The sequence below is a fragment of the Hemitrygon akajei genome, chromosome 4, assembly GCF_048418815.1.
Source record: "Hemitrygon akajei chromosome 4, sHemAka1.3, whole genome shotgun sequence".
NCBI lineage: Eukaryota > Metazoa > Chordata > Chondrichthyes > Myliobatiformes > Dasyatidae > Hemitrygon > Hemitrygon akajei.
In genome coordinates, this window is record NC_133127.1 from 191,583,384 (window position 1) to 191,600,926 (window position 17,543).

At 42.4% G+C, this 17,543-nt stretch overlaps 1 protein-coding gene across 1 annotated transcript in view; it reads right to left on the reverse strand.

Annotated features, from left to right (window-relative positions):
• The window catches only part of capn5a (calpain 5a), a 160,237-nt gene that overhangs the window by 81,660 nt on the left and 61,034 nt on the right, over window positions 1–17,543 (reverse strand). The window contains exon 3 of the mRNA XM_073044268.1: window positions 5,838–5,969. Within this exon, the coding sequence (XP_072900369.1) occupies window positions 5,838–5,969 (132 nt within the window). The remainder of the gene's footprint in view (window positions 1–5,837; window positions 5,970–17,543) is intronic.

Sequence of the window (17,543 nt, forward strand, 5' to 3'; positions counted from 1 at the left end):
GATAAATAAGTCATTTCAAGACTTTTATACCTCCCTGTATCAATCTGAATTCCCTCAGGATCGTAATACCATGTGTGATTTTCTTGGGAAATTGAATTTTCCAAAATTATAATCTGATGATCTTTCAATATTAGATACTCCTATTACGGATGCAGAAATTAAAGGGGTTATTTCCTCAATGAATTCTGGGAAAGCACCAGGTCCAGATGGGTATACAGTAGAATTTTAAAAATGTTTTTCCGCTACTCTTTCTCCTTGGTTATGCAGGGTTTTTGAAGAAGCAATTAGATTGGGGAACTTGCCACAATCTTTTTATAGAGCTTCCATTTCTTTAATACTAAAGAAAGATAAAGACCCTAGTGACTGTGCATCCTATAGACCAATATCTTTATTGAATGTAGACTCCAAGATCTTTTCCAAGTTACTGGCATCCAGGCTGGAGAAGGTATTACCCCAAATTATTTCGGAAGATCAAACCGGTTTTATTAAAAATCGCTATTCTTTTTTCAATGTTAGGAGATTACTGAATATTGTTTATACTCCTTCACATAGCACTTCAGAATGTGTTATTTCATTAGATGCGGAGAAAGCATTTGATAGAGTTGAATGGCCTTACTTATTTTATGTGTTGGAGAAGTTTAATTTTAGTCCGACATTCATTTCCTGGATTAAACTGATTTATCACACTCCAGTAGCCTCGGTGTTTACTAATAATCAAAGATCTCCCTTTTTTCATTTATTTCGGGGCACTAGACAAGGCTGTCCTCTTAGCCCATTACTATTTAACATTGCTTTAGAACCTTTGGCAATTGCCATCAGAGAATCACAGGATATTTCGGGTATTAATCGTGGGACAGATATTCATAAGTTATCTTTGTATGCAGATGATTTATTATTATTCATTTCTAACCCTGAGAAATCTATTCCAGCAGTTCTGTCATTGTTGGCTCAATTTAGTGAGTTTTCTGGGTATATGTTAAATCTTAATAAGAGTGAATTGTTTCCTTTGAATAGACAGGTCCCAATTTATGGAAATTTACCTTTTAAATTAGTTAATGACTCTTATTTACTTAGGGATTAAAATCACAAAAAACCATAAAGAATTATTTAGGTTTAATTTTTTACCCTTAATTGATCAGATTAAATGCTTGTTTACTAAGTGGTCACCATTATCTTTATCTCTGATAGGTAGGATTAATGCTATTAAGATGGTTATTTTACCTAAGTTTTTATATATTTTTCAAGCGGTACCAACTTTTATTCCGAAATCTTTTTTTACTAATGTTGATTCAAAAATTTCCTCATATATATGGCAGAATAAAAATCCCAGGTTAGGTAAAATATACTTACAGAAGACAAAGAAGGAAGGTGGGTTGGCATTACCTAATTTCAGATTTTATTATTGGGCAGTTAATATTAGATATTTGTTATGTTGGTTGAAAGACTGGGATGGATCTTTTGGCCCTCATTGGGTGAGTTTGGAAATTAAATCGGTACCAGGTTATGCTCTGGGTTCTATTTTAGGGACTTCTCTCCCTTTTGCCCTTTCTAAATTGCCGAAACGAATTGACAACCCGATAGTTAAACTTACTTTACGTATATGGTTTCAATTTCGGAAATTTTTCAGGTTGACTCAATTCGTTTTAAATATTCCTATTGTAGCTAATTGCTTTTTCCACCCTTCAATTATAGATCAAGCTTTTTCGGTCTGGAAAACTAAGGGATTACTAAGATTTTCTGATTTATTTTTGGACAATTGTTTTATGTCTTTTAAGCAATTATCTAATAAATATAATTTGCCTAGATTTCATTTTTTTAGATATTTACAGATTAGGCATTTTTTAAGTACGGTACTTCCTACGTTTCCAAATTTTGTGTCTTCAGATATTTTGGAGAGTTTGTTTGAATTAAACCCTTTTCAAAAAGGGCTTATATCAAAACTTTATAATATAATTATGAAGATACGTTCAGAGCCCCTTTATAAGACAAAAAATGATTGGGAAAGAGAGCTTAATCTTATTATTCCTATTGAGAATTGGGATAGAATTCTTCAATTAGTTAATACATCATCTACATGTGCCAAACATTCATTAATACAATTTAAGGTCGTACATAGGGCCCATATGTCCAAGGATAAATTAGCTCATTTTTATTCTTATATAAATCCTATTTGTGATAGATGTCAATTTGAAACCGCGTCTTTAACTCATATGTTTTGGTCATGTCCGCTTTTGAAAAAATATTGGAAAGATATTTTTGATATTATCTCTGCGGTATTGAACATCGATTTACAACCCCATCCTATTACCGCAATTTTTGGTTTACCAATGATGGACTCACTTCATTTATCTTCTTCCGCCTGTCGAATGATTGCATTTCTCACTCTGATGGCTAGAAGATCTATTTTGTTGAATTGGAAGGAAATTAATCCTCCCACTGTATTTCATTGGTTTTCTCAAACTATGTTATGTTTAAATTTAGAAAAAATTAGAAGTGGTGTATTCGATACATCTATTAAATTTGAAAAGATATGGAGACCATTTATTCAATATTTTCATATGATATAATATGACCCTGTTCCAAGCTTATTTGATTTTCCAGCTTTAATCTTATTTATGTTGAGAGGATCGGAGTTGACGACACGGATGATTATGTATTCTTGTGAGATATTATAAACAGCCCTTTTTTTTCTTTTTCTAGTTTTTCTTTTTTTCTTTTTTTGCTTCTTTTTTCTTCTTTATTAGCTATTAGATTAGTAGTTTAGTTAATTTTATAAACATTTTTTTTCTTTTTTCTGTTTTTTTAATATCATATATTATGAAATATCTAGATTTACCTTGTTCATACATATACTGTATGGTTCATGTTTTGGGAAAACTCATTTATACTGTAATCATTGCTTATGTATTCTTCCATGTGCAATGGGAATTTGTATGTTTGTAATCCCTTTATTAATATATCAATTGTATTTTGTTCATATTATTAATATTAATAAAAAGATTGAAAAAGAAAAAAGAAAGTTTTGGGCTGAAACCCTTCATCAATCTAGGGTCTCATTCCAAACCCGCCACATCCTTCCTGTAATGGGGCATCCAGTACTACACACGATAATCAAAGTGTGGCCTAACTAAAGTTTTATATGCCTCCAACATGACTTCTTAACTCTTATACTTAATAACCCAACCAATGCAGGTAAGTATGGCGTACACCTTCTTTACCACCCTTCTACTAGCATGGCAACTGACAGGGAGAGTTCCAAAGGTTCATTACCTATCCTCTCCTCTGAATGGCCAACCCTTATTCTGACCCCTGGACCTGGACACTCCAACCAGGGGAAATATCAATTCTGCATCTACCCCGTAAGACTTTTGTACCACAGAGAAGCCCTGAATTGCTATGATACATCCATCATCTCTTAAGGTTTTGTTGGGCCCTTATCTAAGGCTTAGAGTCTTTGAGTAATACAACATAGAAACAGGCTCATCAGCCCATGAAACCAAGATGTCCATGTAAGCCAGTACTGTAACTCTCTAAACCTTTGTCTCTGTATCAATCCAACTGCCTTTTAAAGATTGTACTCACCAACATCACTTCCCTGCAAAGGGAAGTTGCCCCTAAAGTCTCTTTTAAATCTTTTCCTTCTCACTTTAAAAGTGCACCTTCTAGTTCTTGATTCCCCAACCCTGGAAAAAGGGCCACATGCATTCACCCTATCTATGCTCACTCATAAACCTTTGACCTTCAGTCTCCTACTCTCCAAGGAATGAAGTTCTCCCTTGTCCAACCTCCTCCTGTAACTCAGGCCCTCGAGTCCCGGTGGCATCTTTGTAGTTCTTCTTCGCACTTTTTCTGGTTCAAGTATGTCTTTTTTTATATAATAACAGGGTGACCAAAACTGGAATTAATACTCCAGGTGAGATATCACCAGCATCTTAACTTAAACACAAGAGATTCTGCAGATGCTGGAACTCTTGAGCAACACACACAGGCCAGACAGCATCTATGGAGGGGAATAAACAGTCGACATTTCAAGCCAAAACCCTTCATCAGGTCTTGTATAACTGTAACATAATGCACCAGCTCCTATAGTTAATGCCCTGAGGCATGTTGCCCAACATGCTAAATGTCTTCTTCATGACCCTATCTACCCGTGACACCACTTTCAGGAGCGATTTTCTCGGACTCCTAAGTACCTCTGGTCTACAACACACCCCTGTAGCCCTACAGTTCACTGTGAAAGTTCTGGCCTGGTATGACTTCACAAATCACAACACCTCATACTTATCTGAACACTATTTGCCATTCCTCAGCCCACTTATCCAGCTAAACAAGCTCCCCTTGTAATTTTTAATAAATTTCATAGTTTACAACACTATTGATTTAGAGTCATCTGCAAACTTACTAAGCACGCCTTGTACATTCTCATCCAAATCATTTATATAAACAATGATTAACAACAGTCCTTGCACTGACCCTTGTGGCACACCACCAGACACAGCTGCACAGCTTCAGAGTCTGGACTGCAGTCATCTTTGTTTTTACGTATTTATTCAGAGATACAGCAAGTGCTTCTGGCCCGACAAGCCCACACCGCCCAATTACACTCATGTGACCTACCAGCATGTACATCTTTGAATGTGGAGGTCAACCGGAGCACTCAGAGGAAACCCACACAGACATCCAATTAAAGGTAGATGGTACAGCACAGCACACACCCTTCAGCCCATCTTGTTGTGCCGCCTAAGGTCAATTTAACCTTTCTCTCCTATCCTTCATTTGTTATGCGCCATGTCATATAACAGAGGCGATCGTGATCTTTCTGTGACCACGATTGTCCCTGCCAAATTTTTCTACAGAAGTGATGCTCTGTTGCCGTTGCCTTATTATGGGCAGTGCCTTTACAAGATGGGTGACCCAGGTCATTATCAATACTCTTCAGAGACCGTCGCATAACCAGGACCTGTGAGATACACCAGCCGCTCATATGACCATCCGCCAACTGCTCCCATGGTTTCACATGACCCTGACTGGAAGAATTTATTTAACTCTTACATCCATCTCACAACATGAGGGAGTAGAAATCTTTGTGTTATGACTCCGTTGCAATGTACAGACATGTGAATTTAAAAGTCTAAAGGCTTGTAGAAAGAAGCTGTCCCATAGCCTGTTGGTCCTGGCTTTAATGCTGCGGTCCCACTTGCCAGATGGAAGCGGCTGAAACAGTTAATGGCTGGGGTGACTGGCGTCCCCAGTGACCTTTCAGGCCTTCTTTCTGCACCTACTGCTATAAATGTCTTCAGTGGAGAGAAGTTCACATCCACAGATGTGCTGTGCTGTCCGTACCACTCCGTATGGCTATATGGTCTGATCGGGGGGGCTAAACAGGTGCTACATCTTGCCCAAAGGTGACCTGCAGGCTAGCGGAGGGAAGGAGCCCCTCACACCTCCTTTGGGAAAGACCCATCTCCACCCCACCACTCTTCTCTCCCTTGCAGTCATCCTTTTTTCTTTCATCCAATTAATGTCTCCAGTGCATCTGCCTCTACCATCAGTCCTTGGCAGTCTGTTCCACCCATGCATTCACTATCCTCTGTATAAGAAAACTATCTCTGACATCGCTCCTATACTTTCCTCCAATCCTCTTAAAATTATGCTCCCTCATATTAGCCATTTCTGCTATGGGACAAGTGTCGGGCTGTCCACTCAATCCATGCCTTTTATCATCTTGTACACTTCTATCGTCAACTCTCATCCTTCGCTCCAAAGAGGAAACCCCTTGGGCAGCTCAAGCTCTCCTAAGGAGACAAACAATGGGAGAGATTTATAGAGACACGTACCTTTTGCCACAAGGCGTCCCTCGAGGCCAAGCAGGAGCAGGCTGCCACAAACCAACAGTTCCCCAGCTGGCCTTGGTTGAGGTCATGGGCACTCATTCCGTCCACAAAGAGGTGAGGGCTATTGCAGATTTCCTGTGGTGGTGGGGAATGGAGAACGTAATCAGATTCCATTTATTTCATCCGACGTACAGTGGAACAGTGTGGCAATTGTGTTACTAACCGACGCCACCTAAGAATATGATAGGGATATCCCACAAGCATCATAACACATTCCAGCACCAACATAGCATGCCCACCACCATGCTCAACAGAACAACAGAAGCAACAACAACAGCAACAGAGCCACAGCAACAAAACAAGCTCCATTCCTGTAATTGGAAGGAAGTATTGGGGGAGGGGGGATATCAGAAGTAATCTTTTTTTTTCCCCGCACTGAGCGGTAGGTGCATGGAATACACCTCCGGGGTGGTGGTGGTAGAGGGAGATATTATAGGGGCATTTAAGAAACTCTTAAGATAGACGATGTAAAAATGGAGAGCTATGCAGGATTAGGTTAAAAGGCTGGGACAACATTGTGGGTCAAAAGGCCTGTAATGTTCTATGTTCTACATCACTGTTGCCTCCATGAGAAAACAGCATTGGCTGTCCACTCAATCTATGCCTCTTATTATCTGTGTACAGTTATCGTCTTGCCTTTCATCCTCTTCCACTCCGAAGGGAAAAGCCCAAGCTCGCTCAGCCTTTCTTCATAGATCGTGCTCTCCAATCCAGGCAGCATACTGGCATTCTCCTCTGCAGCACTGGGTACGTCAGCAGCGGAACACTGGAGCGCACGCACAACTGTGCAAAGGTGGAAAATGTAAAAGGGTGCAAGTTTTTTTCCCCAGGGTAAAAATTAGTGACTCTACTGTGTGCTGAGCCCATTGCTCATACACAATTGCAGGGCCAAACCCCTGAGCAATCTCATTGTCTATTTTGCTGGTGACACAACAGTGGTGGGGCTCATCACCAACAAGAGATATCGGAGCAGAATTAGGCCATTCGGCTCATCGAGTCTGCTCTGCCATTTGATCATCTGAGACACCCTACAGAGAGGTGGTGAAATAGCTCGAGGCCTGGAAAACTCTTCCTCAGTGTCAGCAGGACAGAGGACACTGTCATTGACTTCAGGAAAATCTGCACCACCCACACTTCTCTTTATACCAGCAGGTCAGCAGTGGAAACTGCAAGCAGTTTCGTACGCTTGGGAGTGCACATCTCGTACAACCTCTTCTGATCCCTGATCACATCCTCTGGAGTCAGGAAAGCATGCCAATGCGTTTACTTTCTGACGGAGTTGAAGAGAGCTGGACTTTGCACATCCGTACTCCAGGCCTTCTACAGATGTGAGGTTGAAAGCATCTTAACACGTTGCATCATTGCGTGGAATGAAAACTGCACTGTGGCTGATAGCAGGGCTCTACAACAGGAAGTTAAAACTGCTCAACACAACACCAGCACCAGCCTAACCACCAAGGACATACATATAGAAAGGGCAAGTAATTTCAGAATCAGATTTAATATCATTTGCATGCATCATGAAATTTGTTCTTAAGCAGCAGTACATTGCACTACATAATAAAAACTGTAAATTACAGTAAGATAAATGTATATATTTTAAAAGTTAAATTAAATAAGTAGTGCAAAACTCTGCAGTAAGGTAGTGTTCTTAGGTTCAATGTCCGTTCAGAAATCAGATGGCAGAGGGGAAGAAGCTGTTCCCGGGTCATTGAGTGTATGTCTTCAGGCTTCTGTACCTCCTGCCTGACAGCAGCAACGAGAGGAGGGCATATCCTGGGTGATGCGGGTCCTTAATGTTGGATGCTGCCGTTTTGAGGCATCGCTCCTTGTAGATGTTTCAGATGTTGGGGAGGCTAGTGCCCAGGATAAAGCTGACTGAGCTTACAGTTTTCTCCAGTTTATTTCAATCTTGTGCATTGCTCCGCGACACCCCTCCCATATCAGACAATGATGTAGCCAGTTAGAATGCTCACCGTCAGATCATGAAGGATCCCACCCACCCTAATTATGGGCTGTGGGTCCAACTTCCATCAGGGAGCAGGCTGCACAACATCCGCACCAGAACAACTACACCCCAAAACCTTGATCAACTAACCCACCCCTCCCACCACCACCACTACATACACATCATGATGTAATTACAATCAATGTATATAAATAAATCAATCAAGTTACTTGTACATTGTGATTTATAGGATTGTTTTTATATTTATATTTTTGCGTTCTTTGTTTATTGTGTTTTTTTATGCTGCATTGGATCCAGAGTAACAATTATTTCTTTCTCCTTTACACTCACGAAGAATGGCAATAAACAATCTTGACTCTTCAATCTGGATTTAAACAAGCACCAACACAGTTTATCTCATTAACGTTCTTGACGGAAGGAAGACTGTTTTCTTAGCCCAATGTGGTCTATCAGTGTCTCCTTAACATGAGGCACACAGTTCACAGGAAGTTAAATGGCAGTTTAGGGTAATAGATCAGAAGTTGTTATCGCTATGTAAGTGTACACTTCTGTGAGAGTTGGAGTATAATCCACATTGTCAAAATCTCCATTGTAACTAGGATGTTTCATCCTGGGATCTGCAAACACACACCCCACCCTTGCCCAGAGCACTCGCTGTATTACAATAGAATGTGTCATTTGCACAATGACTCAGTCAGCTTGGCCAGGAGTCTTGTGGTTACCAGTCTGGTAGAGAATCAGAGAAGTGTACAGTGTTAGCGCATGTAAACTCAGCAAGTCAGCCAGCATCTATGGAAAGGAATAAACAGCCAACATTTGGGGCCAAGACCCCTCGTCAGGACCCTGCTGAGTTCCTCCAGCATTTTGTATATGTTACTCTGGGTTTCCAGCGCCTGCAGAATCTCATGTTAACTGTAAAGCTCAGCAGCACTGAAACACGCCCTTCAGTCCATCTCAATCGTGCTGGCTGCGGTACCTACCTACACCAATCCTCTTTGCTGCATAAGGCTCTCTATAACATTACTATCTACAGAACTTAGAATACTACAGCACAGTACAGGCCCTTCAGCCTGCACAGTGTTGTGCCAAACTTAAAACCTACCTTCTGATCAATCTAACCCTCCATTTTCCTATCATCCAGAGTCCCTTATGTATCTGCCTGTACCATCATAATATTGCTCTATATTAATGCAAAGTTGTGCCCTTCCCTCACACAAACAACACCCCCCTCTGCTCAGTTCATAAAGGCCACTGCGTTCCACCGGGGCATCAACCTGTGTTGGTACCGGGTTTGCTGATTGCAGAGGTTTAAATGCAAAATGAAGACCTTAAGCCCTATCTGATACAAATGGTTACGAGTACCCTCACTAAAGGGAGATTATACTGTAGCTACCAAATTCTCAAAGACTAGTTCACTTCCCTGTTTATAACCACCTTTCTCTCAATGTCAGCAAAACCAAAGACTAGAGGAGGAGGGACCGGAGGTCCGTGAGTCAGTCCTCATTAGGAGATCCGAGGTGGGGACTATCAGTACATTTAAATTCCTTCGGAGGACCTGTCCTGGGCTAGCTCGTAAGTACCTTTACAAAGAAGGCACGCTAGTACCTTTAATTACTTAGAGGTCTGTGTAAATTTGCAAACACCATCAAGGTTCACCATCCAGGCCATGCTCTCTTCTCACTGCTACCATTAGGTCCCACACCACCAGGTTCAGGGACAGTTAGTACCCTTTAACCATCAGGCTTCTGAACCCACATGAATAACTTCACTCACCTCAACTCTGAACTGATTCCACAGCCTACAGACTCACTTTTTCTAGACTCTGCAACTCATATTCGCAGTATTATTTTTATTTGCATGATTTGTCTTTTTGGCACGATGGCTGTTTTTCAGTCTTTGTTGTTTATAGTTGGGGTGGGGGAAATTCTATTGTATTTCTTTACTGCTGTACTCCAAGCAGTAACAGCGTAGAAGTTAGCGCAATGCTCCTACATCTCAGCCCGTCGGACTTCGGAATTCAATCCTGGCGGACCCCGTCAGGAGTCTGCACATCTTCCCCACGGAACACATGGGTTTTCTCCCCGGAGCTCCAGTTTCGTCCAACAGTCCCAAGGCCTACTGGGTAGTTAAGCAGTTATTGTAAATTGTCTTGTGATAAGGTGAGGGTCAAAATGGGGTTGTTGGGGGATGATGGGGCAGCGCTGCTTGAATGGCCAGAAGGGCCTACTCCACACTGTATTGCTAAATAAATTATTTCCCTGCAAATGCCTGCAAAAAAATGAATCTCAAGGTCCTTTATGGTAACATATACACACTTCGATAGTAAATTTACTTTGACTTTCACTTTGAAATTAGCTGCTCCCAAATGCAGCAGAGACCATTACAAACATAACTAACAAATAATATACAATTTACACAACAAAATAAACAGAGAAGAGAAACTGGTAGGGATGGAGGAAGGGGAAAGAAAATTCTTTTAAATGTTAAGCTGTCCACAGGAAGGAAACAGTGGAGGGGAGCAGAGACAGATTCGTATTCTAGTTTACACTGGAATGCTGGAAATTGCAACCAAATAGTTTCCAATCATTACCATAATCTCTGCTGTATATGCTACACTGCTAGTTGTCACCCACCAGCCTTCAGAAAGACATTTTGACCTTTGAACCTAGTTTTTCAACCTCCCACGCAGACTCATTCGATGCTACACTTTGTGTCAACTCTCAGAGGGCTTGACAATCAAAACAGAAATCATAGCCAAATTCAGGAGTAGCAACAATGGGACCAAGTTTTGCCTACAGCAAACTTGAACAACAACATGAAGGACCATGCTACATTGGAGCAGCAATAGGCCATTCAGCCCCTCAAGATTTCTCCACCATTCTATCGTGGCTGATTTACTATCTCTCCCAACCCCAATTCTCCTGCATTCTCCCCGTAACTTTTGACGCCCTTACTAATTAAGAACCAATCAACCCCCTCATGTCAACCAGACAATTGTTATTTAGATGTAGGTCTAGTGATTATATTTTAGCTAAGACACCAAGCAGATCCCCTTGTCAATACTAGTTTGAAAGAAAAATAAAACACAAGGAAATTGAAGCAGGACCACACCTCTCTGCACTTCCATTCAAAGACACTACAGCTGATCTTCCAATGGCTTTATCTCCACTTTGATGCCAGTTTCCCATCACTCCGTCCATCACAAAAGGCAATCTTCCCTAACAGCTACCCATTTTAATTCTACTTCCCATTCCAATATGTGGACCATGGCCGCCTCTTCTGCCACAATGAGGCTTACTTTCAGGTTGGGGGAGCAACACATCATATTCCATCTGGCTAGCCACCAATCTGATAACATGCACATCGATTTCCCTAACTTCTGGTAATTTTTCCCTCTCCCTTCTCTCTTTTTCCATTCCCCATTTTAGCTCCTCCCTTCTCACCTGGTTTCCCCCCTCCTTCCCTTTCTCCCTTGGTCCACTCTCCTCTCCTATCAGATTCCTTCTTCTCCAGTTCTTTACCTTTCCCACCTATTACCTCCCAGCTTCCTACTTCATTCTTCCTCCCCCGCTCACCCACCTTCCTCCCCTCACCTGGTTTCACCTATCACCTGCCAGCTTGAACTCCTCCCCCAACCCAACATCCCCACCAACTTCTTATTCTGGCATCTTCCCCCTTTCCTTTCCAGCTCCAATGAAGAACCTGAACCCTAAATGCCAACTGCGTGTTCCTCTCCATCGACGCTGCCTAACCTGCTGAGTTCCACCAGCAGTTTGTATGTGTTGCTCTGGATTGTAATATTTAAGAAAGGATGTGCTGGCATTGGAGAGAGCCAGAATTCACAGGAAGTGGATGAGAATGATCCTGGGACTGAAAAGGTTAACATAAGAAGAGCATTTGATGGTCCTGTGCCTGTACTCACTGGAGGGGGGGATCTCAGTGAAACCTATTGGAAATTGAAAGGCCTAGATTGAGTACTTAGAGAAAATGTTCCCATCTAAAGATGAGGGCCGGGGGCACAGCCTCCGAACGACCCTTTAGAACAGAGATGAAGAGGAATTTCTTTAGCCAGGGTGGCAAATCTGTGGAATGTATTGCCACAGACAGTTGCGAAGGTCAAAATATTGAGAATATTTAAAGTGGAGGTTGATGGGTTCTTGATTAGTCAAGGCATCGAAGGCTATAGGGAGAAGGGAGGAAAATGGGGTTGAGAGGGATAATAAATCAGCCAAGATCAAATGTAGTAGAAGGCTCGATGGGTCCAATGGCCTAATGCTGCTTCAATGTCTTATGGTCTCATTACATTGGGTTTACTGACATTGCAGCACCCCCTTTGAAGCCCACACATCATCAGCCTGAATTTCGGGATGTTACTTTTTTTAAGAGAAGTGAAACATTTTTCACCCAGAAGGTAGTAGCGATTCTAACTAGTTGCATCCTGCTCTGGTACAGTCATTTGAATGTATAGAAGTGCAAGAAGCTACAGAGAGTAGTGGACTCTGCCTGAAACATCGCAGGAACATCCTTTCACGCCACTGGAAGTGTCTACGGGGGCACTGACACAAGAAGGTAACAGCCACCATCCGGGACATGGCAACTTCTCAAATCCCATCAGGCAGCAAGGACAGAAACCTGAGGTCCCACACCAGCAGGTTCAGGAACAGCTACTTCATTTCAACCATTTGCTTCTTGAACCTACTGGCAAAACCCTAATCACTACACAATGACAGCTTTTATCATTTTGCACTTAAATGGGCTTTAAAAAAAATCTAATTGTGCTCTTTTTTGTAAAGATGGTGTACAATTTGTTTTCCTTGTGAATGCTGCTTACATGATGCAACGGGCCTGTGATGCTGCTACGAGAAGGTTTTTCATTGAACCTGTACATGCATTTTCTTATAAGGTTAATAAGCTCAACATTGATCCTCCAACACAGTGATAGTTGGGAAACCCCAGCACATGCTGCCATGGACCCGTTTCTGTGCTGTAGTGCTCTATAAACAGGATTACAGCATCTCCTCCAGATGAGCTATTGGTCCCCTGGATGGATTCGGTGATGGTGATCTAACAGGGAGGGGCAGCTGAACTACAAGAATGACACACACAAATTCATGAAGCGCTCCGTATTTCTTGGGCGCCACCCTAGTGTAGCAGTTGGCGTGACGCTATGACAGCTCGGAGCGTTCCAGAGTTCAGAGTTAAATTCCGGTGCCGTTATGCGAGGACTCCCTGTATGTCCTCCCTGCGGACCGTGTGGGCTTCTTCACGTGCTCCGCTTTCCTCCCCAAAGTCCAAAAACGTAGAGTAGCTAACTGGTTATTGTAAATTGTCCTGTGATTAGGATAGACTTAATCCAAGTTGTGGGGTTGCTCTCAAAGAGCTGGAAGGGCCTATTCCACACCGTATCAAAAAAAAATGTCACAGATTGTGCAGCTATGAACTCAGTAGCATTAGACTGGAAAGCTCTTTTTAGGCAGAGACTGCGATGGATGTTCACTTTATAGTGCCCAAGAGGCTTGTCGCCGAACTCAGTTTTCCAGCACAGCTGCACGACCTTTCCAAAGGGTCAGAGCTGGTGGTGATAAAGTTTAAGCTTTTAACAAATGATCTCTGCTCAGCTTTTTGTTCATGCCTCCTGTCAGCAATGTGTAAATTGCAAGCAGCAACCTGGTTGAAGTTGGAGACGGAGTTTCACAAAGCAAAGAGGCCAGGAGACATCTTGACTCCGTTAGCCAAATGCAAGACTATGGGGTTATGTCACTCGGCACATCAAAGGTGGCTACAAGTTGGGATATTTGTGAACTCAGAGGATTAGCATTAATTGTGGATGCTAGGAATCTCTCATCAGAAGCTTTTCAGACCATCTATACGAGTTACTTTGTCCCAGCAAAGGTATCAGGAAAACATAGAACATAGAATAGTACAGCACATTACAGGCCCTTCGGCCCACAATGTTGTGCCGACCCTCAAAACCCTGCCTCCCATATAACCCCCCCACCTTAAATTCTTCCGTATACCTGTCTAGTAGTCTCTTAAACTTCACTAGTGTATCTGCCTCCACCACTGACTCAGGCAGTGCATTCCATGCACCAACCACTCTCTGAGTGAAAAACCTTCCTCTAATATCCCCCTTGAACTTCCCTCCCCTTACCTTTAAAGCCATGTACTTGTACTGAGTAGTGGTGCCCTGGGGAAGAGGCGCTGGCTGTCCACTCTGTCTATTCCTCTTAATATCTTGTACACCTCTATCATGTCTCCTCTCATCCTCCTTCTCTCCAAAGAGTAAAGCCCTAGCTCCCTTAATCTCTGATCATAATCCATACTCTCTAAACCAGGCAACATCCTGGTAAATCTCCTCTGTACCCTTTCCAATGCTTCCACATCCTTCCTATAGTGAGGTGACCAGAACTGGACACAGTACTCCAAGTGTGGCCTAACTAGAGTTTTATAGAGCTGCATCATTACATTGCGTCTCTTAAACTCTATCCCTCGTCTTATAAAAGCTAACACCCCATAAGCTTTCTTAACTACCCTATCTACCTGAGAGGCAACTTTCAGGGATCTGTGGACGTACCCCCAGATCCCTCTAGTCCTCCACACTACCTAGTATCCTGTCATTTACTTTGTACTCTGCCTTGGAGTTTGTCCTTCCAAAATGTACTACCTCACACTTCTCCGGGTTGAACTCCATCTGCCACTTCTCAGCCCACTTCTACATCCTATCAATGTCTCTCTGCAATCTTCAACAATCCTCTACACTATCTACAACACCACCAACCTTTGTGTCGTCTGCAAACTTGCCAACCTACCCTTCTACCCCCACATCCAGGTCCTTAATAAAAATTACAATAAGTAGAGGTCCCAGAACAGATCCTTGTGGGACACCACTAGTCACAACCCTCCAATCTGAATGTACTCCCTCCACCATGACCCTCTGCCTTCTGCAGGCAAGTCAATTCTGAATCCACCTGGCCAAACTTCCCTGGATCCCATGCCTTCTGACTTTCTGAATAAGCCTACCGTGTGGAACCTTGTCAAATGCCTTACTAAAATCCATGTAGATCACATCCACTACACTACCCTCATCTATATGCCTGGTCACCTCCACAAAGAACCCTATCAGGCTTGTTAGACACGATCTGCCCTTCACAAAGCCATGCTGACTGTCCCTGATCAGACCATGATTCTCTAAATGCCCATAGATCCTATCTCTAAGAATCTTTTCCAACAGCTTTCCCACCACAGACGTAAGGCTCACTGGTCTATAATTACCTGGACTATCCCTACTACCATTTTTGAATGAGGGGACAACATTCGCCTCCCTCCAATCCTCTGGTACCATTCCCGTGGACAACGAGAACATAAAGATCCTAACCAGAGGCTCAGCAATCTCTTCCCTCACCTTGTGGAGCAGCCTGGAGAATATTCCGTCAGGCCCTGAGGACCTGTTCGTCCTAATGTATTTTAACAATTCCAACACCTCCTCTCCCTTAATATCAACATGCTCCAGAACATCAACCTCACTCATATTGTCCTCACCGTCATCAAGTTCCCTCTCAGTGGTGAATACCGAAGAGAAGTATTCATTGAGGACCTCGCTCACTTCCACAGCCTCCAGGCACATCTTCCCACTTTTATCTCTAATCTCTAAAACATCACAGGCAGATGATGTCATCTAGTCAGAAAGAGTATAAACATCAGAAGCATTGGGGTTGATAGGAATGTCAGAATGATGGGATTAAAGAAAGAACAACTAGAATTCATTCCTCAAACTTCAGTTTCTGCGACAGCCGACTCATTCATCTGCAACTCTTTGGCATGTTCTAATTCATAACAATTTAGAAACCCCTCATAGTTCATAAATCTTTTGTAATTCAGAAGTATTCCTCTGTGAGTGTTAAATGTGTGTTAAGAACTATTTGTCTAAATTTAAATGTGCATATTAAAAACAAAATAACTGTTTAAACTACATTGTTAGCTCCTTGGTAGGGAAGGGGGGGACTCACCATTCAATCAGTGGGTACTGGCAGCTAAACTCCACTGCACTGACTAGATAGGGAAGTAAGCTAGTCTTTGAAGAATAGATGGGTACTGTACAACCTCCCTATATTGAGGGTACCTGTAGATACAGCATCCATATTGGATGTGGCTTAAAATCTCCTTTTGATTTTAGGGCTTTGTGGACCAGAACCTAATGCCATCACAAAATATGATGGGCTGAGTGGCCTTATTCAATGTTGTAAATGCTCTAGGATTCCCTCAGCTTGCATTTGCCAAGCTCACCAGCTCTAAAGACTTCATAGCACAGGATAGAAACCTTTGCAAACAAGGGGTTAAGCTGCAGATCACATTTTCCAACAACTAATCAAACCTCAGAGAGCACAGTTACTGATTTCCTTCCCTTTGGCTGACACTGTCAGAAACAAACTGCGTGGACAAAAAACCTAACAGAACAGAAACAGCAACAGCTCCTCTGCTTAGAACGAGGCGGCCCAACCAGGCATTGCTGCAGATTCTTTCCCTGCCTTGCTATGCAAGGGTCACTGACATCAATGTTCTCCGTCAACTAAACCCGGCCAGCAGAGAGGAGACAGTAAGGAATAAATAAAATTTCTTCAGCATCTCCTATCTCAAAGGAGGTCACAGTGTTGAGTCCATGTTGTCCCACACAGGAGTAATCCCAAGCATGAAAAGGTCTGCTGATGCTGGAAACCCAAATCAACACGTACACAAAGTGCTAGAGGAATTTCAGCAGGTCTGGCAGCATCCATGGAAATAAACTAATAATTGGCATTTCGGGCCGAGACCCTTCACCAGGGCTAAGGAATAATTCCAATATTCCTGTTGCCCACCTTTCCAACATGCCCCCTTTAATTATTTCTACCAATTTTCTACCTGGATACATCATAATTCAGTACAGCAACGTCACCGCAAAAACCTGCAGAGAGTTGTGGTCACACTCAGCGTATCACGGAAACCAGCCTCTCCTCCATGGACTCTGTCTACATTTTTCACCACCTCGGTAAAGTAGCCAGCGTGATCACAGACCTCAGTCACCCCCACGTTCTCTCTTCTCCCTCTCCCATTGGGCAGCAGAAACAAAAGCCCAAAAGCACAAACTACCTCGGGTTCAAGTACAGTGTCTATCCCACAAAATGGGACTCTTGGCTTCACAATCTACGTTATTATAATCTTGCATTTATTGTTTACCTGCACTGCACTTTTTCCAGTAGCTTTTGCACTTTATTCTGCATACTTACTCTAGTATTATTTTTACTTACTTAACGCACTGTGTAATAATTTGATCTAAACAAACTGTATGAAAAGGGAACGAACAGTAGACGTTTCAAGCCTGGATGCTGCCTGACCTACCCAGTTCCTCCAGCACTTTGTGCGTGCTGCTCCAGCTGGCACAGGTTTCAGTGGAGTGGGGGAAGATTTAAAAGAGACCCGAGGGGGATGGTACAGATATGGAATGAGCTGCCAGACGTAGTGGTGGCAACAAGTACAATAACAACATCTATAAGACTCTTGGACAGGTACATGGACAGGAAAGGTTAGAGGGATATGGACCAAGCACGGGTAAAACTTTTAACTTTTATTAACTTTATTCTTCATATACTGTACATAAATGTATACTGCACTTAAATGCATTAGGAATTTGCTGTGCTGTGTTGGTC